The 26,395-nt window shown below is 38.7% G+C and overlaps 2 protein-coding genes across 2 annotated transcripts; both read right to left on the minus strand.

The window, feature by feature from the left end:
• Positions 1–1,328: 1,328 nt before the first annotated feature.
• LOC306887415 (uncharacterized protein KIAA0408-like) lies at positions 1,329–12,723 on the minus strand. Its single transcript, XM_079445111.1, has 7 exons — positions 12,072–12,723; positions 11,807–11,974; positions 8,707–8,961; positions 5,832–6,290; positions 5,475–5,554; positions 3,884–5,381; positions 1,329–2,126 (listed from the first exon to the last, which is right to left on the minus strand). Exons 1-7 carry the CDS (start codon positions 12,405–12,407, stop codon positions 1,917–1,919), a joined length of 3,006 nt encoding a protein of 1,001 aa, XP_079301237.1. The 5' UTR covers positions 12,408–12,723; the 3' UTR covers positions 1,329–1,916.
• A 3,285-nt stretch (positions 12,724–16,008) lies between these two features.
• LOC306887200 (microtubule cross-linking factor 3-like) lies at positions 16,009–24,724 on the minus strand. Its single transcript, XM_079444778.1, has 6 exons — positions 24,628–24,724; positions 22,081–22,764; positions 20,063–20,287; positions 19,720–19,878; positions 19,281–19,337; positions 16,009–17,567 (listed from the first exon to the last, which is right to left on the minus strand). Exons 2-6 carry the CDS (start codon positions 22,729–22,731, stop codon positions 16,278–16,280), a joined length of 2,382 nt encoding a protein of 793 aa, XP_079300904.1. The 5' UTR covers positions 22,732–22,764; positions 24,628–24,724; the 3' UTR covers positions 16,009–16,277.
• Positions 24,725–26,395: the final 1,671 nt, after the last annotated feature.

The raw sequence follows: 26,395 nt of genomic DNA on the forward strand, positions 1-26,395 counted from the left end.
CTGGTAACACTATTTTAAGGTGTCCTTGTTACACATATTACATGTACATACTATTATAATAACAATTAACTATGCATAATTACATGCAAGTAAACCTATGCCAAACCCTAACCATATAATAACTATAACCCCTGGTTTCACAGACAAGGCTTAAGCCTAGTCCTAGACTAAAATATAAGTCTGAGCTGTTTCAACTGAAAGAAACTTGCACTGATTGATCTTAAAATATATCAGTGCCAGTGTTTTGTCTCAAGATGCACCCCAGTAATGTTTTGTCCTAAGTACATTTATAAATATTACTTAAATGTCCTGATTGAACTATGGCCTAATCCTAGTTTAGTCTAAGCCCTGTCTGTGAAACCGGCCCTGGTAAATTAATATTACTCAGCACTTAAATGTATAATTACACTGTAACACCTTAAAATAAAGTGTAATTTTTTTCTCAGTAACTGTAATTGATTACAATTACATTTATTTTGTAATTAAATTATGTAATTCGGTTACATGTAACTAGTTACTTCCCAACACTGGTTTTAAGGAACCTCTAATATAAAATATACACTATATATACCCTGCCATAGTATTATGTACATGTATGTCTAGAACCAGAAACAATACAGTATACAGTACATTATAAAATAATGTCTAGTCCTAAAAGAGTGCAGGAACAGACACGTGGAGCCTTTCTTTGACAGTCAAGTGTGGTCAGATGTCAGATTGCTCAGTGACAGGTCAACAGATGCTCCATCTTTCTGTCGGGCCTCTGGCTTCCTGTTGGGAAAGATGTTTGAGTGAAGCGGAATGAATGTGGACAAGGATGAGCAGATTTGCACCAAGGGAAGGTGATCTTTGTCCTGGCATGTCGGCTAAGGTTTTCTGACAGGATGCTGCAGCTGTGAAAACATTTTCAGACTTAATTCTGTAACTAAAGACAGCAAGGTTGGAGTCTAAATGTCTAAACTAGCTGACTAAAATAGACATTTAGATCCAGGAATGTGAGGTACAAAGCAAATTCAGCATGTAAAATTAACTGTACTTTGGACATTGTAGTCAAAGTGGCGTTTTCATGGGCACATCGAGCCCATACTGGGAAAAGGTTTAGCAGAAAAGCAGGTTTAGTCCTCATTAGTGTATTGCTAGTGCATGTGCCTTTAATCCAAAATATTCTTCTGCTTTCGTTTACAAAATCATAGATGTTGTAGAGTTTTGTCTTGCTGTGTTATTTCATGGTATCACATAGAAAGCCAAGGGTTACTGTTGTCTGTGTCCATTGGGTCTTCATTCATTCTTAAGATCATAAATACTGCTTCAATGAAAGGTATTTACTTAAAATAATGAATTTAATTAAATGCAAAAAAAAAAAAACACACATACAAAACACCAGTTTTGAAAAGAAAAGATGAATTATGAATAAAACGCATCTACATCTAGAAATGAGTGACAGTATTTTATTCTATAAATGCTGAATACAGTTTCATTTGTGATACTATCAAGAAAAAGGACTGCGAAGGCATTGTCTAAACGATATGTCTCAGGGCAGATAAGCACGTAAACAGTGTAGAACCAGTTGGTTTCTGTAATAACACAAGTCAAGGGTTTTGGTAAAGTTGGTAAAAGATATTCTCAATCAGACCTCACACACAAACGAGGCCACATTTGAAGCACGGACAGAAAACAGGTCTACATTTGCAGCTATAAAATATGATTAAAACTGGTTTATGAAAACCGAAAACAAGTCACATTGGTAGAAATGAAATGTACATACACCGGTCTTTCAGAAAAAGTATGAAAAGGCAGTTTGATTTCATGGTTATTTAAATGTAAACAACAAAGCTGGACAGTCATTGTTGGTCTTTACACAGGTAATCAGGCAACATGTACAGCTTTAAAGGCATTGGACGTAATCTAACGGCCATTTAGATGACGGTCTCTGTGTGAAAGGTGGAGTAGGTGAGTGTTTGTCTCTGGGTGAAGACTGTGGGTGGTGGTGTTGTTGGTGGCGGTGAGGGAGTCGATGCAGACGAGACAGACAAGCGGCTAGCCCAACGAGAGGGCAAACGTCTCTTTGCCGGACATGCAGGTCGTGAAAAGCTCTTCTTGATAGTTATAGAGGACTCTTTGCATTGCTGTTGAGACAAATATTTTTATGAAATCTCACTGGATTTAAATGTTCCTGTCAATAGCACAATAACGTACATTAGCTCGGTGTGCTTTCATGTAAAGATCTATCGCAGAGCGTGTGAATGAATCTCACAAGAACTGTCACAATGTTTATATCCAAATTCAATTTAAATTGCATTAATAAAAGAAGCCTAATTTGAATTATTCTCGTTTATGTAATTCAATCTATGATGCAAACCTATAGCGTATAATACAGAGAAATTATATATTATTGAAATTGCAAAGCTGATAAAAAATGTATTTGATACAACAGGATGATTTTTATAAGTGTAATACAGCATGGGGGGGGGGAGTGCCTAATTGTCATGAAAAAAAAAAAAAAAAAAAAAAAAAAAAAAAAAGCATAATATATTTTTTTGTATTTTTCTTTTAATGACATTGCATTTAAGGCAATGGTTGAACTTTTGTCTCCTGCACATGTTCTCCATTTAAGAACTAAGTGAAAATAAAAGAACTGATTAAATCTCTCTAATGCTTTTCTGACTCATCTGACAATCATTTCGAGTCATTTTGTTGTGTAATTTACAAAGCAGGCAGTCCGTGCAGAGGACTAGTTTCACTAGACTCCTGGCCACGCTACATGTTTCTGTAATTACACCACATACCTTGGCCTCCTATAAAAAAAAAAAACAGTTCATTGAGGTTCTCTAAAGAGCTAGACATGAAAGATGCAAATTAAACTTTGGTGCCTTTTCATTTCAAGCCTTAATCCAACAAAAAGAAGCTTCTGGGCTCCTTGCTTTGAGCAATCTGCCAATATTTTCTGACAGAAAGTCAACTTAAGGAATTTTAATTGTGTTGCTTAGATGGTTTTGTGGGAACTAAGTATTTTAACAATACATTCTAAATATTTCCAGACTTGAGAAAAGACTTTCAAATTTGTATAATCTTTCTAAGCAATGTCTAATGTTACTGTTACTTAGCACTGAGAAAGGTCTCTGATCACACACATTCACTGTGTGTAAGACTACAGCACTCATAGAATCAACCTTTTAACCTATGTCTAAAATAAAATGTTTTAATAAAAATTAGTGTCCTTAATATTTTTATTATACAGCAACAATTTTACCTGCATTTCACAGCTGAAGAAGTTCACAGGTGCTCCAGCACTCTTTAACCATGTGTACATTCACAGTACAACACAGGCTCTCAGACATTTTAGCAAATGCATTGGGAACAAAGTGACTTGACTTGAATAAAATGCTACTTAAGACCAAAGTATACTTCACTTTTTACATGTACGCGAGGGCAAGCGTACAGTGCACAACATCAAATGGAGTTTTGTACACGTGCAAAAACGAAGTATAGCTACGTTGGGCTTTAAAGTGATAGTTCACCCCAAAATTAAAATCTGTCATCATTTACTCACCCTCCACTGGACGGTACCCACTGACTTCCATAGTATGGAAGAAAATACTACGGAAGTCAATGGCTACCGTCAAATGTTTGGTTACTAGCATTCTTCAAAATATATTCTTTTGTGTTCAACAGAAGAAAGAAATTCATACAGGTTTGAGGATGTGTTTTCATGTTTGGGTGAACTATCCCTTTAATACCCTGCAGTCATCTACACTTGCACCTCATACACTTCTCCGGCTGAGTCATTTAGCATGTACTTGAACGTTTGCAGTTCGGGTGAAAGTGTGTGCTTTTGTGGCTTGAATGGCATGGGTCTATGTTCGGGAGTGTGTTCAGTACTGACCTGCACTGTTACATGTGTCTCTTTGTGGGCTATGACCTGGTGGTGCGGTGTGTGTGTTAATTTCTGACTGGATTTGGGCTCATGTTGCATATCCAACATTTCCAAGAGGTCCATGAGGTCTTCCTTCTTCCCCGGACTGGGCTGTGACTGCCGATGCTGCTCCTGAGATCTCTCCAAATCCTCGTAATTTTTGAGAATCCTCTCAACAGCTCCATAGTTGGACCTAGACTCCATCGGACGAGGATAAGCCGCTAGCGTAGAGGGCTTCCATGGATTTTCATCTAGAATCCGAGACCTGGTGCAACACGTGTCCTTTTTTGTCTGTTTGGGTTTTTTGTCTGCTTGCTGTTGGTCTGTACCAACGTCCAGAACTTTGCTGCACCTTTCCAACTGGGTTTGCAGTTGTGGTGGACTTACACTCAGTTCAAAGCATTTTTCTCCAACACTTGGAACAAGCTGGTCAACTGAAATTGGTGAAGTCTGTAAAGACTTAACTTCACTGTCTTGCTTCAGACTAAGTTCCTGCTGCAGAGATGAAGACTTAGTGACAAGGTCCTTGGTTTCCTTCCTTCTTCCCTCCTCTTTTGAGCACTGTGCCACAAGATCCGAGAGCAAATCCTTCGGATTGTCTTCAACATGCCTCGAAGGACTGTCTATAAGCGTGTCCTTTGATACGACCTCTGGTAGACTGTGAGAAGAATCAGTGGATACATTCATGGAAATGTCCTCATCACACCGAACGCCCATCCCTGCCTGGAAGAGCGTGCGGTTGAACTCTGCCGTTTTCTGCTCAAGTCTCTCATTTCTGGGAGTCGCGGTAGCACTGGGATATGGCGAAATAAAGTCTAGCGATGCAACAGAATCTGGAGGCATGTTCATGGGATGATATGCACCCTTGTTTTGTTCATCTATTTGGTTTAGACTGCGATCTGAGGCTGCAGCTGCAATGTCCACATTTGAGAGACATCTCTTAACAGGTACATATCTGGATGACTTGTTGCTGCCAAATCTACTTCCATCGCAGGAGCAGCGGCTCTGGCAGCAGCTGATATTGCACTTGGAATCAACAGGCATGGTGCAGGCTACATTCCCAGAGTCTGTCAAAATTTTCCCCTCATTTTCTTGAAGCATTGCTTCAAATTTTCGTACAATAGCAGGGTTGGTGTACTTTCTGTCTGTGTGGGTTCCTGGCCGTTGACACCCTTGCTCTGTACCACTGGACTCTATTTCTGAAACGGAAGGAGTGCTTAGGTACCAAGATGTACTACGGGCTGGTATGGGTGGGGCTTGTTGTCTCATGTTGTATTGTGGCTTAGCCTCACTTTGCTGCGATTCCATGTTACAACCTTCCCAATTTGTCCAGTATTGCTCATCGAGGGAATTAAGGTCTTCACTCATGTTTTTCAAGTACAAAACTGTGTCCTCCATTTCCGAATTGTCCTTTACCCTCTCCACCATCCCAGCCTCTCTTGGAAAAAACGTTGACTCACTGCGGCTTCTAAGAAAGAAAACCAAACAAAGTGATGTTATTATGAAGCACTGATCTGATTTATTTGTGATGCATGCAGCACCTGTTTGCAGCCAGGTTTACCTCTTAATATCAGGCCACTTCCTTGTTTCATCCTGGTAGCTACAGAGTTCTTCACTCACACGATCAATTTCCATAAGTGCCTACAAGATGTTAATGAATAAGAGGACTTAGATGCAAATTTTATACCTCAGACCACACAATATAATATAGCGCATCTCTAGCCCCACATAGCAGCATCCTAATATGGTATATAATGCATGATGATTTGATTTACAGCTCCCTAGGTTTTGTGTTTCCATTAAGGAATAGTTCATGAGGTTTGGCAAAAATGTATAGCAAGAGTATAATAGTAAATCCTGAGAGATGACCTAGTATTTGTACCACCGTTACCGAGTGGTATGAACAACAAAGTCTCACCGCATTAAGGGCAGTATTGTTCTTCTTTTTGTCACTTCCACAGGTTATTTCCATGCTCTGAAAGTTTTTGAAAGGGTTAAGGAGGTCATCTTGTCCAATGAAGCACTTTTTCCCCATTTTCTTTTTCAAACAGCTTTCCAGGATCTCTTCCATCTCTGCAGTGTCTATGGCCTGTTGTTCAGCAGCACCTTGCTGATTTAATAGTTCGCTTTGATCGCTGTTGCACTGGTCGCTGAATTCACTGGTGTTGTGACTGAGTTGACTTGGTTGGGAGTCGATGCTGGCATTGCTTTGCTGGGTTAGAGCCTCAGAGTATTCATTGCTCTGGGCGTCTGAGGGATAGGTTACTGCACTCGACAAAGTGCTGGCAGAACATGAGCTGAGCCTTAGTGCATTTTGTCCATCAGTAATTGGTCTTGGAGAACTTCCCGTACGGTGGGCCCTCACTTCATTGTACAACTAGAAAAGACAAAACAATTATGTAGTCCTTGGTACATCTTCCAAAACTCTTGTCATAAGAGCAGGGTTGTTTAATCCCACTCCTGGAGGGCCAAACGACCCGCAGAGTTTAGCTCCAGCACACTTGCCTGGATGTTTCTAATTAGTCTGAAGACCTTGGTCAGTTGGTTCAGGTATGTTTAATTAGGATTGGAGCAAAACTCTGCAGTACAGTGGCCCTACAGGAGAAGGTTTCGACAAAGCATGGCCTCCCAATGCCAATATTGTGGGATCAATTCCCAGATAATGCAAGAAATTATAAAATATATACCATGAATATGGCATAAGTTGCTTTGGATAAAAGTGTCTGCCAAAATGCATATGTAGCCACATACCGAATACATACCAAAAACCCTGATCTAGAGCTAAGCATTTGGAAGTCAAGCTCTATGGGATTACACTTTGACAGACTTGGATGGAAATGAATGGATGGAAAAGGTTCACACTGCATGATTTTCAAAATCATTAGATCACCGTTGTTTTCACACTGCACGACTATCTGGGGTAGCATTCAGTTGCTGCTGTGTTCACATTGCACGATGGATCGGCGACAGGGGGCTACACACTGCATGCCTTTACAATAGGAAGAATCGCCGACAACTCTGTCTGGTCCGCAAACTACGTTTCACAACCAAACGCACTTGAGAAGTGATAAGGAAATGACGCAAGCACACACGTGAGATTAGTGTTCCCGCGCGAGACAGGAAATGTTATTAAAATGGTAGCCAGTAAGACGTTAACGATACATATGGTTTGTGCACTGATGTGCAGCGAAAGGGCAAAAAAGAAAAACAGATTATGGAGAAGGAAATGGTTATTGTGATATTGTGGTCTATAACCCCTCCCTGAACTTCCTGCTGCTGTGCAGTGTTGGGGAAAGTAACTTTTAAAAGTAATGCATTACAATATTGCGTTACTCCCTAAAAATGTAACTAATTACGTTAGTTAAACATAGTTTCCCCCTTTAGTCGTGGCCTAGTGGATAGAGAGTTGGACTTGTAACCGGAAGACTCGTGGGTTTGAGTCTCGGGTCCGGCAGGGATTGTAGGTGGAGGAGTGAATAACCAGCACTCTCTCCACCCTCAATACCACAACGAGCAGTGGGCAGCCAATGCTGCGGCGCCCGGGGAGCAGTTGGGGGTTCGGTGGTCTCACCTCAGCCGTGGTATTGAGGGTGGAGAGAGTGTTGGTTATTCACTCCCCCCAAATACAATCCCTGCCGGACCTGAGACTCAAACCTTATTGATATAGTGATATTTACATGGAGTCAAGTGATGTTATGACACAGAGTTAGAGTTTAGGAGCCTGATGGCGTTACTTGGTTTACGTCATATTCTGAGTTGCATTATTTTTATTCATTTTGAGGAATACTGAATCTGTTTTTTTTTGCGAGTGAGATGAATTAATGCATATTCATATTTATTTTAGAACAACAGTAACATCTTCTGATTTCTCTCAACATGAGGACAGGAGAGCTGTCAATCAATAAATGGGGAAAAAAGTAACTCGCATTACTTATTTGAAAAAGTAACTCAGATATTCTCTTGGAAATTAAAAAGTAATGCGTTACTTTACTAGTTACTTGAAAAAAGTAATCTGGTTATGTAACTCTTGTTACTTGTAATGCGTTACCCCCAACACTGCTGCTCTGTATCTTACTCTCTCATTGGCTGTTGGTCATCGCCGATGTATTTTATAGACAGAACTCATTTCACACAGCAGGATTTGGAATCACCGACAGGTCCAAATATTTAGCATGCCAAATATTTCACTGATTCTGTCAAATCATGTCTTTGATAATTCACACTGCGTGACTGTCATTTGCATTAACGAGCACCAATTTGCCTCCGATTTTGGGCATTTGTCAGATGATTGATTGAAAATCGGGGCTAAAATCGTGCAGTGCGAACTTGTCATTAGTTTATGGAAAGGTCTGTAACTAGACCTAAGAAATGGTAAAAGCTAAAATGGTAGAGAATACAGCACTAGCAACACCTTGGTTCTTGGTTTGATTTGATCTTGGTTTGATTGCACATACTGATAAGATGCATAGCTTAAATGCACTTTTGATGAAACATCTGCCAAATGCATACATGTTTGCACTTTCACCACGATTAGCTTGGAGCTCTGAGCTTCTGTCTGATGATTGCCAGTCACCACCGGGCTAAACTTCCTTTGGCAGTCCCTTGCAATTCCAAGGTTTATATAATGTGACTTCACCACTTCCAATTTTAGGTGTTACCATTATCCATCAAGGCTTACTTGCAGAGCGTTCATTTAGCATGGAAGTAAACAGGAGTACTTAGGGAGTCAGTCTGAAACAAGAAACCGTTCTCTCAGCTGAGCTGTGGGGAGTGGCGCACATCCGCAGACTCACCTCCTCAATCCTCCGCTGCATGTCCATGAGCTGGTTCTCCCACTCCTTCCTCTCAGCTTCAAAGCGTTCCAGCAGCTCAGATTTCTCCTTCACCCAGCCCTTCTCACTATTCTCCAGCCTGCAGCGAAGGTCCATGGCCGCACTGTGAGTATCTGCCAGCAGCTTCTTTTGTTCTGCTCTCTCCTGTTTCAGTGTATTCCCTAGTTCTGGACTCCTCACAGTATCCACCACCACGCTACATCCCCGGGCTTCTAACTGTGGGGGAAGAGAGGCAGGGATTTGCTGACCACCAAATAGGAAATGGGTGTATAGGACAGTTGTACAGAGAAAAGCAAATATATGAAGAGGAAAGAGGAGTTTGGGGAAACCTATCACCAACAGGATGAAATGGACCTTGAGTCCTCACCAAGGCCTCATCAGATGCCCAGCCTAAGCCTACTCACACAAACAGCTCAGACTAGTGCCGAGAGTTTTGAATGTAACGGAGAGGCCACGTCGGTATGCTGACCCCCCGATGATCCTGGAAAGAGAGCTCACTAGACGGCAGACACTAAATCCATATTCGTCACTGAGCTTGATTGAACTCTGCAGCTGACAGATGCTGTAGATTTCATTGAGACCCATAGTCTGCATGAATGATGCAGTATAATTTTGCTTGTTGTGTTTTATTATAATTTTTTAATACTATTCAAAAGTTTTAAGAATACGTTTAGCTAGGAAGCATTAAATAGGTCAAAAGTGAGAGTAAAGGCATTTATAATGTTGCAAAAGCTTTCCATTTGAAATAAATGCTGTTCTTTAGGTCTCTCTATTGATCGAAGAATCATGAAAATAAAATGTATCACAGTTTCCACAAAAACATGAAGGTGCACGACTGTTTCTAACATTGATAATAATCAGAAATGCTTCTTAAGCAGTAAATCAGTATATTATTATGATTTCTGAAGGATCATGTGACACTGAAGACTGGAGTAATGATGCTGAAAATACTGCTTTGATCACAGAAATAAATTACATTTTAACACATATTCACATAGAAAACAGTTTTTTAAATTGTAATAATATTTCACAATATTACTGCTTTTACTGTATTTTTAATCAAATAAATGCAGCCTTGTTGAGCATAAGAAATATTTCAAGAACATTAAAATCGTTTTTTAATAGTGTACATCAAAAATCTCTTCTGAACATATGAAGATGCCACTATTCTGCTAAGCCCAACAAAATTGGCCATCTTAAAATAGCTGAGAACTCAGTTGAGATGTTTTAAAGCCTTGCTCGCACTAAACCTGCATGAAATCTGTGCAACCGCCAAGACAAGAATAGGTGAATCTTATTTATGCTTCTCATAGCAACGAACCAGAGTGAAGCAGTGTTTGTATAAAGAGTGCGCCCCTATAGCACTAAAATGTGCTGGCACACTGTCATCAAACCTTTGCGTTCTCCTGGGTGCGCTAGCAGCGCGTGTTTACAAGCAGAGGGCATGTGAAACACTGATGTGCCATGAGCTAACAGTGGTCGGGTGCTTCTGTAGTTTTAAGAGTAAAATATAATGACCACGGTTGCTGTGCGCTCTGTGTCTGGGTAACAATGTCACAAAAACAGCTCTCTATTAATAGACAGCAAGACCAATCCTTTAGCATCTCACATTCCTAAGGCTGGGGCCCTGGAGGAACTCATCTCTGTTTTAAAGATCAAAACTATGCTCAGAAATATGCTGGGACATACCCTGGGACAAAAGTATGTGCGCTGTGGTAGGATGTGGACGGCAAAGAAAACAACTTTTTACAGTTTAGTTTGACCCCTCCCTGAATTCTGTTCTCTGCACCAACTAATACTTTGGGTGGCTAAACCTAAACTGTTTTCTGAATTCAAACAAGTGCAGTTGCAGTGAAGTCCGCAGAGTCACTAAACAGCAGCGCACCATTATAAGGCTATTCTTTTGTTTGTGCGTTTAACTTGGACCACAGCATGATGGAGTCTCGTCTGTCTGTTAACGCTTTGTGGCTAATATATGTCCTGAGGTGCAGTTCGTCACAAGATACGGCGTCACACAACCATTCAAAGCTGCTCTTCTCTTCATCTCATGAGCAATGCTGTCTGTGCTACTGTATTAGGAGTGTCTGAGTCACTCGTTCACATTTACAATAATGTATAAAACCCTGATCTTCTCTCACCGTAGATAGTGAACACAAGACGATCTGGACTGTGTCTTTATAAGGATGTCATAAACAGAAATGAAAGACAGGGGCAAAGCACTAAGGTGAAAACTAATCAGAAGTGGGTGCTATTTTTAGTTTGGTAACAGTTTCCACATATTACTCTTACCGTGAAATGTCAAATTACTTTTTCATTCTTTGTAGATATTATCTAATAGCTGGTCTTGTGAGGCTGCTTACCCACAAAGCTGCTGTTGACAGGATATATTTGCACTTGATAGTGTTTGTGTTACACAAAGCCTATGCAATCTCTGAGTTATGCTCAATGACAAGCATTTGAAAACCAACAAATAATTAAAGCATGCATTATCTGTGTGCATTATCTACATGCCAACTGAGATTGTTTAATTTTTAAACAAAAACTTAAAAACAAGTTTCTTTTCCATAAATGTCTCATTTATTTTTTATGTGCTGTTATTTTGTTGACATGTTATTTGTGTTTCTGCCTAAACTAAAATAAAAAAATAAAGTTTTTTTTTTTCTGAAATGGTTTGTGCTTCATAATGGTTATTTTCCCCCTGAAAGACATTAAATATTGAATAATGCATGAGTAGATTTTTTTTAACCTTAGATTTATTCCATACAATAGCTCTACTGCATATGCCATAAGTTATTTAACTTAAATTCACATCAAGTTCACATTGTGACAACTTACCCCACATAGTGTGACAACGCCTCGCTATAGTCTGTGTTCAATTAACAGTATCGTTAACTCTGGGAAATAACCGTGCATCTGTTGAATAGCTGTTTTTAGTCAACACATGCGTACAGAAACGGACTTTCACAAATAAACCCACCCTGAGAAACACTCACTGGAGTAAAATTGCTATCAGAGACGGCAGGCCTATCAATATTTCATAAAGAGATGTGCATTTTCATACCTGAGTAATGCGACTTTTCAGCTCTGATCGCTCTAGTTCCCATGCGCATCGATCCTTCATGTACTGCAGCTCCAGCTCACCCCGTTTACTCTCCTCACGCTTCACCCCCGACTGCACCTCCTCTAAAACACACTTCAGATCCAACAATATCCTCTTGTTCTCTCCACCCTGTAAATACAACGCAGAATAAGAGAGAAGACGTCGTTGCACACCGTTGTTTGGTCAAATCCACTCAGCCATGTCGCATGCATGCATCCGTTTGTACTTGTATATCAGCAACTTGTCTCAAAAGCAATTCCTTCTCCATTCTCCACTCCTCCTTCTCATGATCGAAGCGTTTCTTTAATTCCCCGAGTTTCTTTTTTGTGCGCGTGTGCGGACTCTGTAGCTCCTGATTCGGAGTTTGTCCTCCAGTCGCATCGGATGCAGGAGGAGCGGAAGGTCCAGGTGGCAGCTCCAGAAGGTTGCTCGGGAAAGACCGAACCCTGGCGGGACTCTGGAGCTTCTTCCCGGTCCTCTCCAGACGCGAGCACGGGACAAACTCCCAGCCTTGCGCCTTGCTCACATGCCCGCTCGATCCATTTCCAAACGCATTCCACATCTTTCAGTCACAACGAAATACAGCCTCTTTTTAACTATGTCCAGTTGCAGTCCCTTTATAACACACACTTCTTATTATCCGAAACCAGCCATCTCTGCCCTCTCCTCCGCGCCGCGCGCATTTGTTGCTTCCATGTCAATAAAGGACAAGGTCAACCTGTCATTCTCTGCCGTCGGCTTCACAGTGAAAATAGTATCGTCCTCTCAACTACATCCTTTTGGTTATAAATTCTCAGTTTACATTATTTTATCCTTAAATGAAATAATCTAGTGAACTGCAGAATGAAGTTGTCCATTAGCTTACTCCGCTTCAGACTGAAAACGACACCGATAGACTCTAATAATACTCGGAGCTCACTGATGTAAGAGATCACATGTATTTTTACCTCTGTCACTAGGCCTGTCTGTTGGAGCCCGGTCTCGTGAAAATGCGTATAAATAGTAGGCCAAATAAAAACAAAAACTCGTGGTACTGATGTGCAAAAATGGACTTTGGCGTGCATATGATACGCATCTACCCCACAACCCTAATGCTACCCATTGCGTAGTATATGCACGCCAGTCAATTTATACGCACTTTTATGAGATCGGGTTGGTAGTTCAGTGTCCTATGCACAAAGAAACTTCAACTTTAACTTATGCATTGACACCTTACAGTGATTTTACGGTTTACAGTAGGCTAAGGTGTGCTAAAAAAAAAATCTTTAAAATGACCATAATGTGCATAATGCATAACCATGCATAATGGTAACAGTAATAAAACAATAGTAAAAATGGGCAACACTTTATTTTGATAGTCCGCTTTAGGTTTTCTACTAACAGTAAGTAACTTTGCAACTATGTCAACTAGGAATTGCACACACAAAATGCAAAACACCTCACATCTCTTGCAAAATGAAGCACTGTATTGAAAACATCACAAATACATCTCAAAAGCAAACATTTGCAAACACTTGTGTGTTTGCAAAAAATTGTGTGTTGGGTTTTGCAAAAAGTGTTTTATGAAATTGAAAACTGAGTCAAAGGCTGAGAATTAGTGTCTGGTTTTGTAGATTTGGTGTGTGCTTCTGCTGTTTGAGTGACAGCTTTCAGAAACTGTGTGACAAGGAAAGATTTTGTGTGTAAGCAGCTGAAAAAAACTTTAGTAGACTGTCTGCGTAATATCTTCTAACACTTTCTTTATTTTGATGGGTCAACAACATACTATGAGAAACTTTTAAATTATGTCAACTTATTCTACTTACCCTGAACCTAAGAGTCTACCCTGAGAGTTAGTTGACATGTACTTTACTCAGTAGAACGTGGACTATCAAAAGAAAGTGTAACCTAAAAATGAAAACCTACTTAGAAACAAAGGAAACTAAAAGGAATAATCACAGAGAGGATGTGACAACTTGACACTTTCTTGTCAAACAGTTTGATGACTGAAAACTGGTATGCACCCATATTTTAGTTAAATAGAATATTTTTTAAACAGTAATATTACACTCTGTATTCAATATATTTTTACATTTATTTCTAATCAGAATTAACAAGTAGCATTTTATCCAAGTTCATCAACATACAGTGGCAATCGACTAAAATGTCACAGTTTCAGATGTTTAGAAAAAAACTGTAAAATAAATATATATGAAGCATGTGATTTCTACATCACTGGCGCCACCGGACAGGATTGTAAGTAAAATAAAACAGGTTTCCAAATACGCTCCCATCAACAATTACTACTCCACCAACCAGAGTCAAGGCAGATTAGAGGGCCGCTCAAAACAAATGAGGGAATATCATAGCGCTACATGCAAATATGATAACTCTCCAGAAGATTAGACTATGAATGGCTTACTTATGGTTTTTTAAGCTGCATAGGAGAAAATATTTAACACCAAAATGCTGGTTTATCGACAAATCCCAAAATATTCAGTATGGCTATCAACCTGATTAGTAACAAAGTTAAATTTCAAAGGTTATATCAGGTAGAAAAGATCCTAAAAATAAAATCTGCATATATCCGCTTTTAGAGTATTTTACACTTTTCACTAGATTTATACAGTTTAAAATACTTATGCACTCCATTCACTCGTGTCATACTGACAATAACTATGAAAAGACCACATTTTGCAGTAGTGTTAATTTTTAAGGATTTCTATGAGTACAAAAGAAGAAAATAAAACAGCTGCCAATATTCACAGTTTTCAGTGTAAAGCAGATCATCAACCTTTAAAACTAAATTTGATATATACATATCACACATTCTTTATTTTAAAAGTGCAGTGTTCATAATAAAGGTTTCAAATGGGTTGTTCATCCTGATGTCAGATGGTTATATGGTTCTTTAGAAAATCATCTAATCACTGGAGCGTCAGAGAAGGGCTTCATTTAGTCTCTGTTAACAGATTATACTTATTACCAATGCACTTATCACCTAAAATGTAACATAAATCTCCAAATAACCATATGGCCAACAGGTTCTTGAGGGAACAGGGAGAATATAAATAGGATAACATGCTGCAGAAATCAATGACACGTTGCTTTACTAATGTACAATGCACAAATTGTATTCTTATTGGTTGCAAAACATGTTTTACAGTCAATAAAATGTTGGAGCAAAGAAGATTTCATGTTCTGTATAAATATTCAGATAATTAGGACTTAATGCAAAAGCATAAGTTAAACTTTATTAAATGTAACATTAATGAAATACACAAAAATACTCACCAAATATACTATGCAATCAGTGAAGCGCAGCTGTCATCGCTGTATTTGAATGCAAGCTTGTGTTTGGTTGAGTGACTGTAGTCTGTGCCTGAAATGATGATCGCTTCCTGTGCCCTGCGTAACCTTAATGGCATGTCCAAAATCAATATGATAAATTAAGAAAGCAGAAAAAAAAGGAAGAAAGCAACAAAACTGTAGTATAAATTAAAAATGGAAGTTCAGAGAACAAAGAAAAGAGTGAAAAGAAAGACTAGTTTGAAAATAGTGGCATACGATAAAGATGAAAATAAGACAAGGATGAGAATAAGCAAAATAATAGGTTGAAACATCTGGGTTGATATCAAAATGGATGAGGAAATATAAGAGAGAGAGGAACAGTGAGTCTAGAGAGAAGCAGAACAGTGAAATATTCATTACATATGTTCAAAGATTAAAAAGTACCAAATTTATCCAGGCAACAAACCATATGAAATTAAAGGAAAAGTCCAACCCATTTACTCACCCTTGTTCCAAACCCGTATGCTGTTTTGGTAACACTTTAGTTTATTATAAAGCACATATTAATGCCTTATTCTGCATGACCATATTCTAGATCCCTTAATCCTTAAACCCCACACCTAAACTTAACAACTACCTTACTAACTATTTATAAGCAGCAAATTAGGATCTTATTGGGATACAAATCATAGTTAACAGTGAGAATTGGTTCCTAAAACCGCTGGTTTTATTTATTTATTTATTTTTATGTTAAGAGTAAACAAATGTTTATGCAGTTTTTTAATCATGCATTTTATACCAAGCCTTTTGAAGTCATATGATTGCCTTGTCTGTCAAACAGACCAAAACTGAAGCCATTATTTAAAAAAAAATCTGTTCTCCACCATAGCTGTCACATCAAAATGCCATATTCAATGTCAATAACATCTGCAAACATCATGCAAACATTATCATCGAGGTCAAACCTGATGCTATATTTCATTTCATGGCAGAATGCAAAGATTTGCAGTGAATATAAACTACTTAAATTCTGTCAAAATCACTTGAAAATGAATGAATAGGAATACTGAAGTTAGTCAGATTGTAATGCGATGAGAATAAACCTGTAGTATTATTCTTCAAAATATCTCCTTTGTTGAAAAAACAAAAATGGCATTCAATGTCAGAATGATATGAGAATTAATAAATAATGATTGAATGTTAATTTCAGGCCAAATATTCCTTTAAACAGACTTGGGTATGTCTCGCGTTTATTTGCACTTACGGACAGAGGCTCTTCAGTTTCTCGGTCTTCTGGTTTTGGGACTTCCAGGCGGTCAATGAAGTTCTGCAGCTCCTTCCTGAAGGCTTTCATCTGAGCAATGATGCGGTAAAGCAGCTCGTGCTCTCGTATCCGACCGCCCTCGTCATCCTCATCCATTCTTCCAAACAGCTCTCCGTTGGTGGCGTAAACACGAGCCTCCGCGATGATGGTGCTAGTATCAGCGATGAGTCTGTCGATGGTCCTGCTCAACCTCTCCGCCTCCATGCGGATATCAATCATCTGCTGGCGGTCTTTGAAACCTCTCGGTAAAAAGCGTCCCTCTGGGGTGTAAAGGGAGCGAGTGGGAGTCAGGCACCGGATGTTGAGGACTTCGTCTGAGTCGCTTTCTCCGCCGACGGGACCCTCGCGTTTGCGATGCGGTGTGAGGCGAGAGCAGTCGTCGTCGCTTTCCCTGCGGCCGCAGTCGCTCTCTGCGTCGCTGTCTCTCGGGCTGCTGCGGATGCCGAGATGCGAGGCTAGATCGTAGCGCTGCATGTTGGACAGCAGCACACGGTTTTCATACTGCAGCTGCATCACTTTCCCGCTCAGTTCGTTGATTTGCAGCCTAGCCACTTTTAGCTCTTCTTGCAGGGCTTCAAATTTCGCTCCCTCGATCGCTCCGCTGCTAAAGCGCGATCCCTCGTGCGACCCGGCCTTGTATTTGAGCTTGTTGAGCTCAATGGTCATCTTCTTATTCTGCTCTTCCACGTCAGCCAGATTGCGGCGCAGAAGCTCGGCCTCGTCCTCCACCAACTGCAGCTGCTGCCGAAGTTCGGAGAGCGCCTCGCTCTGCTCTCTGGACGAGGGGTCCATCGTCCCTCCAGACAGCTCATCCCCACGCATATCGTCCAGTTCTGCCTTCAGCCCGCGGTTCTCCACTTCCAGCTCCACGATTTTGCGGCCTAGTATATTGGCTTCTTCTTCCACCAGCCGCAGACGCAGCTTCAGCTCGGACTCTCTGGTGGTTGGAGGACCTCCAGCCTCGCCTTTGGGGAGAGGACTGTCTACATCACCGTAAAAGGAGCGGTACTTCTGCAGCTCCTGCTCTAGACGGTCCTTCTCTTTGTCTATCTTAGCCATTTTCTTCCGCATTAAGATAGCCTCCTCTTTGATGAAGGCCAACTGGCATTTCAGATCTTCATTTTCCTCCTATGGAAGAAAACATGGTTTTGAAATGGTGTTTAATTTACTTTCAAATTGTCCACGTGTTGATGCAAACCAAAGAGAGTACCTACACTCAGTGTTGCCAAGTGCGTTTCCAAGTTTAACACTGTTGCCGTGGGTTGTTTTTCCATGTCTCTGGGTTTAAGCGACCCCAATAATGTGATATTTAGCCCCTAAAATGCGAATTTTACCAGGGGAACCCCAACAAAAAAAAAACGTATATTTTTACCCCTTGGAAAGTGATTTTTACTGGGGGACCCCCCTCAAAACGCGATTGGGCTAGTTTTAAGCAGCAATTTGGCAGGCTTTGTTGTGAAAACCTGGCAGCCCTGCCTACACTGCAGCCAAGGGCAGCGTTGCCAGATTGGGAGGATTTCCACCCAAATGGGCATTTTTGAATTTGATTGTGTTGGTCAAAATTGCTTTGGATGAGTGGACAAAATTTGGGTTGGTTTAGGATCAGTTTGGTGGGATTTGAGGGTAATGTATTACAAGTAACAGGAGTTACGTAATCAGATTAATTTCCAAGTAACTAGTAACGCATACCTTTTAAATTTAAATAAAGAAAATATCTGAGTTACTTCTTCAAATAAGTAACGCCAGCTACTTTGTTTTCCAGTTTATTCAATGACACCTCACCTGTCTCCATGTTGGGAGAAATTGGGAGTAAGTTCAGAGGCAGAGGCACTTTCTTCAGCTGATTAATTTCACGTTTAGTGTGAAAGAGCCTTTACAGATGCCAAAAATATAACTTTGGGGTTTTTTTTTTATTAAAAAACAAATAGGCAAGCCAAGCCCAGGTGACAAAAAGTAACAAAAAAGCAACGTAACGCATTACTTTCCACAAAAAGCAACTAAATTACACAAATAGCTACTTTTTAATGGAGTAACGCAATATTGTAAAACATTAACTTTAAAAGTAACTTCGCTCAACAATTTACATTTTACAGGCAAACTGGCAAACGAACCCTTAGTGTTAGGCTATGCTAAAATGGCATAAATATAAGTTGTACTACAAAGTGGAACCCAACTTTTGTTCTGTTTGAACAACATGAAGGTAAGCATATTATTATTATTGTTGTTAATTTTTTAAGCACGAATTACACATTTTTGGCTCTTTTGGTGTGGGCATGACCCAAAAACTTATTTTTAATTATGTTGCTAATTATGTTGCTTATTCCGATCACTTATATACTGAGCTTTTTGTCTTCGTTTGAATTGGCTTGATTTTGCGTTTGACAATGAAAACGATGCATGTGCGTTTCCAAGAGTTAAGGTCTGTTCATTTCTTGACTTCCATTTGCAAATATCTGACATACTTGAATAATTTCTACCTGTTTGGGTAGAAACATTTTGTTATATCTGCTCTATTTGCCATGTCTTGATCTGTTTTCCTGTTGGGAAAATGGATTAATTTTTCTAATTTTATTTTGTCACTATTTATTTTGTCACTATTAAGTTAAACGGTCCTTATATAAACCTTGGCTGACATGACAGTAGAATTGTATCACATTATCTTGGCAGTGAACGTTTTGGGCTGGAAATCATCAACCTAGTCTGGCAACACTGTTCAAGATACACGTTGTTAGTCCTCGCATTCCCTGGGAATCAAACCCATGACCTTGGCCTTGCTACAGCACCATGCTCTACTGTTTTGAGCTACAGGAAGGCTCTGGATGCAAACAGCATTGCTCTTACCTCTGATGGGGTTTGTGGAGTCCTCTTCTCTGATTTTCCTCTTCGTTTCAGAGAGAGCTGACAGAAATATGATTGCATGTTCATAATTTGATATATATTGAAAGTAAAAATGATGGAACTTCATTATTTATACAGAAAGTATCCGTATTCGCAAAACAAATGATGTTTGATGTGTCTGTGCATATTTTAAATGAGTATAGAGAGACAAATCGTACAAAAAAAGATTTTTTGAAGTTGTAAACAAAAAGAATATGTTTTACAAGAAAATACTACATCAGTCTTTCTGCTTAAAATTAAAAATGTCATAATTCAGTAATCAGTATTAGTAATTTTAATTATAGCAATTTCTAAGTGAAAATTGTTAAAAAAAGGTTCATTCAATACCATTTTTCTCACAGTGCACTGAAAATGGCTTAGTTTGCCATCTGTATACTCTCACCTCTTTGGTCTTCTCCAGCTCATTTTGTAAAGCCTGTTTGGTCACCTCCACTTTAATCAGCTGTTGCCTCAGTCTTTCATTCTCGTCTTCTGTTTTCGTTCGTTTCTCCTCCACATTCTCCAGTTCGTTGTGCAGACGCACAGACACATCCTTGGCCACCTGGTAGAGGAATGAACATTGTAGAGCTCGTGTTGTCTTTTGACTGTCACGGTGTATATTCATGGTTGTTTTGTGATTTTTTGACACTAGTTTGTAGTCTAGCAGCATAGTGAAGAACGTCATATCTGACCCGTGCATTATTTGTTTACATGCATTGTAGTTTGCCTTGAGGATTTGACTCTACCTTTAGGTCTTGCTCCAGGCTCCTCAGCAGTTCCCCGTCAAATTCCCCGGTTTCTGCAAATCGCATTCTCTTCCTCTCTGCCTTTCGCAGGCGATACTGAAGGATTCTGCAGTTCTTATGGGCTCTCTCCAGTTCACGCCGCATGTCCTGTAGCTGACAGGCGTCTTCCTCGTAGAACGTGTCCCTCATTTCATCCATCTCTGCTCGCATTTCTTCAATTTCATGCTAATAAATCAAAAGTTCTCATGTCAGTCAGGTTTGCTTACAAAAATATGCATAACTATATTTAATATGTATAATTTTATGTTGGTCAGTGACAAATAACAGTGGAACATTTTAAAGTCTAGTTAAAATGTCGGAGCCAATGCAACCAATTTATTTTGGTTTAAAAAACATTTATTGCATGTTCAACAAAAGTTATGATATAGTAACTTTATTTACTATCATTAATAATATTTGTCTCAGACTTTGAATACATATGATATTAATTATTCAAGTTGTCAAACATATTTTTAAGGGAAAATATTTTCTAATCATGCAGTTGACAGTATTTGTACGGCATCAAAGTACTGTGTTTTATACAACATTTATTCAGACACCTTCAACATTTCTCACATTATCACAGTTTATTTGCTGTAGTTTAGAAAATGGTAATAAAATATGACAAGAACTCAGTTAAACTGAGTCAGAACAAATTCATCTTGATAATGTCAGATAACTTTGATAGAAAGGTATGTAATGAATTTGGTTAAATTTAAGTACATAATTAGATAATACCAATTTACCAATCAACCAATCACCAAGCAGTGCTTCATTGTGTTCAGTCTGTGGTGGAAAAAGGTCACATTAGCAATTAAAGAAAAACACTTAAGCGAAACATGCTCAGGTCAAAGCGTCTGAATATTTTTTGATCCCCAATTTTACTGCTAGTCCACTGTATGAACAATGTTTGGGTGTAATATGTCAGATTGCTTTATTTTGCTCTCCTCACTTACAGAAATGAACTATAGTGTCCTGCACTCACTAGTAAAAAGATATCACAAATCATATCTGGTGTCTCAATAAGTGCTGGTTTGACTGTATATCAACTGAACGTTGACTGAACTAAAGGGCAAATTATCTGAAATATTTACTAAATATCACTGAATTTCACTCAAGCTGTAAATAAGACAAGAAAGAAGCATTTCAGTCTTTCTACTTAATTTCACATTTAATTCAATGTTTTATTTGTTGTTTCTTTGTAATTATGTGTGTATTTTATTATCAATTTCTGAGTGAAAATGGTGTCAAAGTAAATCCTACACTTGTTTTTCTTCAGTCTTGGATCACAGTCGTGAGTTTATGGGGATTTATGTTTTTCTCATCACATTATAAAACAACAATGGCTCCATGGTTTCAAATATTAACAATATTTTCTTTCAATAATTCTTATAAATCATCTTTTTAAAAAAAGATTTAAGACAAACTACTTTACAGTTTTTTTCAGCTGCTTACACAAATTTTCAAAACTTTGCCTCTTTTTTTCAAAACTTTACACACAAATGCAAAAATTGCACACAAAATATGCAAAACACCTCACATCTCTTGCTAAATGAAGCACTGCATTCAAAACATCACAAATACATCTCAAAAGCAAACATTTGCAAACACCTTTGCCATAATATTAATTCCTGTTAGATTTGTGTGTGTTGCATAGAGAATTGTGTGTTGTGTTTTGCAAAAAGTGTTTTATGAAATTCTTCAGTCAAATGCTGAGGATTAGTGTCTGGTTTTGCAGATTTGGTGTGTGCTTCTGCTGTTTGAGTGACAGCTTTCAGAAACTGTGTGACAAGGAAAGATTTTGTGTGTAAGCAGCTGAAAATGTAAATGTAAAGTAGTTCATCTTTGTTCTCAGGATGGCCTTATGTCCTACAAAAAATATCTAAATCAATTTAATTCATTACAAAAAGAGATTGTATGCATTTCATTTTAAATATTTTTTAATAAAGGCATATTTCCAGCCACATTTTGCATCCTACCTTCAGGTATTCGTTCTCTTCCTCCAGTCTCTCGATATCCTCCTGCAGCTCCAGGTTTGGTGGAGGCAAGGCCTCTGAGGGCCAGTGTGCGTCCGCGGGCGGCAGCGTTACCGGCGAGCTTGGGGTCTTCATGCCGCTTTCCTTCTTCAAGCTTTTGTTCATGTGAAACTGTATGAGCTCAGACTGCAAGCATCCCTCCCTCCAGAAGCCCGGGCCACAGCCTACAGAGCTCTTGGCCGTCTTGCCTCCCTCGGCTCTCATCGTCTCTCTCTTGCCCTGAGAGGATTTGGTGGAGCTCGGCTGATCGGACACCACCCGAGCAGCGTCGGCCCCCAGACCCGGCTCGTCGGCGGCGTAGGGCTCCTCGGAGGAGCTGCTGCGCTCCTCGATGCTCTTGCTCTTCTCCGCGCGTCTCAGAGTTGGGCTTTCTGCTCCACTGCCGTGGACAGCTGCCGCGCCTCGGGCCGCATGCCGGTCTTTGCTGGTGACCGGAGAATTACTGCGGCTGCTCTTACCGCCGCTCTTTGATGCGCCTCCGGAGGCTTTGCCAGGCGCACTTTTGGAAGCTGCTTTGGACAGCGAGTCTTTGAATCTGGCTGGCGAGGACGCGCGCTGCTGCTGCTTCATGCTGCTGTTTTCCACAGAGTCCATTCTGTCATCTGTGTGCGTAATCCATTTGTGACCCTGCAGCACAAAAGCAGTCATCAGTAGCACAGCTATATTTGTAGCAATAGCCAACAATACATTGTATGGGTCAACATGATCGATTCTTCTTTTATGCCAAAAATCATTAGGATATTAAAGGAATAGTTGACCCAAAAATTCATATTCTGTGATTAATTACTCACCCTCATGTCATTCCAAACCCATAAGACCTTCGTTCATCATCGGAACACAAATTAAGGAATCCGAGAGCTTCATGGTACTAATAATGGCGGAATTTGACGGGATTTGGAGGAGAAGAATTGTTGAATAAAGAATAAAGTCATTTTTGTTTTCTTTGTGCACAAAAAGTATTGTCGTAGCTTCAAAAAATGATGGCTGAACCACTATCACATGGACTATTTTATTGATGTCCTTACTACATTTCTGGGTCTGGGAACATTTCAGTTGTGTTGCTGTCTATGGAGGGTCAGAGAGCTCTCAGATTTCATCAAAAATATCTTAATTTCAGTGGTTTTATGGATTTGGAACGACATGAGGATGAGTAATTAATGACATAATTTTATTTTTGGGGTGAACTATCCCTGAAGTGAAGATCATGTTCCATGAAGATATTTTGTTTCCTACTGTAAATATATCACAACTATATGTTGCATTATAACTATAATTTTCTCAATATTTAGATTTTTTTGCACCCTCAGATTCCAGATTTTCTAATAGTTGTATCTCAGCCAAATATTGTCCTATCCTAACAAACCATACATCAATGAAAGATTATTTATTCATCAATTTAAAAAAATTGATCCTTCACGTTTTTTTCCTGCATGCAGCTGAGAGGGAAAATGTTTAAATATTTTAATTATTATAATGGATCTGTAGTCGCATATAGACCATAATGGAATTTCATAATCTTAATATATTAGCTCAAAGCTGGTCTACCAGATACAATGACCAGCACGGACCAGATACAGTAGAAACCAGCTAAAGCAGATTTCCCAGCAGTGGGCTCAACCCATCGCCCAATTAATGGGGATATGTCTTTGTCTCGTATTATTTTGTTCAAAAAAGGTTTGAAGAATGTATGTGCTCTTGTAAGAGTGTCTGGTTGCCCTTACAAAAATTAACCATGGCTTTGCTGCAAATTAAACCAAAAAAAAAAAACACAAAACATGGTTACTATAGTAAAACCATGGTAACCACAAATTAACCATGGTTAGTAGTATTGTTTAACCATGGTATTTGTAGTAAAACTGTGGTTAAAATGGTAATCAATGTGCCAGAAAACATGGTTACTCCACTTTTACTACAATAAAAGGTAAATTTAAGGGTGATTCGTCTGAAGTCAGGATGATCAGATGTTGTCATCATTCATCACAGGCCTAGGCTTTTTCAGGTAAACATTTACAGCAAGTCTCAGATCAAATCAAGATCTTTTTAATGAACAGTTTCTTTCACTGGTACGATTATCTTCCTATGGGCCCGACTGATATTCAATAACGAGTCATGGACGGGAAAATAAAAATAAAAATAATAAAGACATCGATCATGTGGCAGCAGCTGAGATTCAAAGATAAAAGAGAAGCATCATAATTTATTATTTACTAGCCTTATATGCAGAGACTCATCTGTTACATTAATTCAGAATAGCCTAAGGCTATTGTTACAATTTCCATCCTAGATTCCACAGCCTCGTGTCCATGTGAAGCAAGACTTTATTTGTCATTCTTACACCGACTGGGTTTAATATCGTCGCGGTGAGGTGTTTTCTCATAACCTTTGCAAGGTGAATCAATCTTTGAAGCCTTTCTTTATACCCAGCCGAGCAACAGACGCACAGACAACACGCTTAACCATCCCTCAATAACAGACGAACACCATTCTTACCTTTTAACATCTCATCTTCTCATCCTCAGGGTGCGGGGAGAAAATAATAGCAGAGTAGAGCGACTACAACCACCATTAAACTGATCAATACGGTGACGTCACCGCGGGGCGGGGTCTGGAGCATCAGAGGCGTTTGACTCTATCTATCTATCTATCTATCTATCTATCTATCTATCTATCTATCTATCTATCTATCTATCTATCTATCTATCTATAATGATCTATCTATCTATCTATCTATCTATCTATCTATCTATCTATCTATCTATCTATAATGATCTATCTATCTATCTATCTATCTATCTATCTATCTATCTATCTATCTATCTATCTATCTATCTATCTATCTATCCATCTATAATGATCTATCTATCTATCTATCTATCTATCTATCTATCTATCTATCTATCTATCTATAATGATCTATCTATCTATCTATCTATCTATAATGATCTATCTATCTATCTATCTATCTATCTATCTATCTATCTATCTATCTATCTATCTATCTATCATCTATCTATCTATCTATCTATCTATCTATCTATCTATCTATCTATCTATCTATCTATAATGATCTATCTATCTATCTATCTATCTATCTATCTATCTATCTATCTATCCATCTATAATGATCTATCTATCTATCTATCTATCTATCTATCTATCTATCTATCTATCTATCTATCTATCTATCTATCCATCTATAATGATCTATCTATCTATCTATCTATCTATCTATCTATCTATCTATCTATCTATCTATCTATCTATCTATCTATAATGATCTATCTATCTATCTATCTATCTATCTATCTATCTATCTATCTATCTATCTATCTATCTATCTATCTATCTATCTATCTATAATGATCTATCTATCTATCTATCTATAATGATCTATCTATCTATCTATCTATCTATTATCTATCTATCTATCTATCTATCTATCTATCTATCTATCTATCTATCTATCTATCTATCTATCTATCTATCTATCTATCTATCTATCTATCTATCTATCTATCTATCTATCTATCTATCTATCGATCATCCATCCATCCATCCATCCGTACAAAACATACATAAAATCTTGATCTATCCATCCATCTATCCATCCATCCATAATGATCTATCTATCTATCTGTACAAAACATACATAAAATCTTGATTTTTACATCCAGTGACTTTGTAAAATCAGTTTGATAAATGTTTTGGGTGTGATTTTGTAGTTTGTAGATGATGTCAGTGCTGACAAAACAAAGGCACTGGTATATTTTAAGATCAATCAGTGCAAGTTTCTTTCAGTTGAAACAGCTCAGGCTTATATTTTAGTCTGGGACTAGGCTTAAGCCTGGTCTGTGAAACCGGGGGTATATGTATAACCTTCAATTTAAACCCAGCTGCAAAACTTTATCTTCTGATCTACATTCATTAATGTCATCACTTCAAAAAGTCTCCTCCAATAAAAAGCTCTGAAGACATCTCGTATTATAGAATGATTTGTAAGTAAATTGTTTATTTTTGTTTTCTTTTTCTCTCTCCTCTGTATTCCCCCATATGTTCTATGTTTTTTGTTCTGTGTTATTTGTTTCTTTTGTATTGAACTATATTTCTGCAATAAAAAAAAGATCTGATATGAATTTTCACTCAGAACCTTCTGAATCATTTCTCTGAGTCTGGGCACAGTGAAGTCAAACCCATCTATGATCATAAGACCTGCTTTCAGTCGTAACTTAATATTGACAAAATAGATAACTGCTTTTTG

Source organism: Barbus barbus, assembly GCF_936440315.1.
Source record: "Barbus barbus genome assembly, chromosome: 21".
NCBI classification, from domain to species: Eukaryota; Metazoa; Chordata; class Actinopteri; order Cypriniformes; family Cyprinidae; genus Barbus; species Barbus barbus.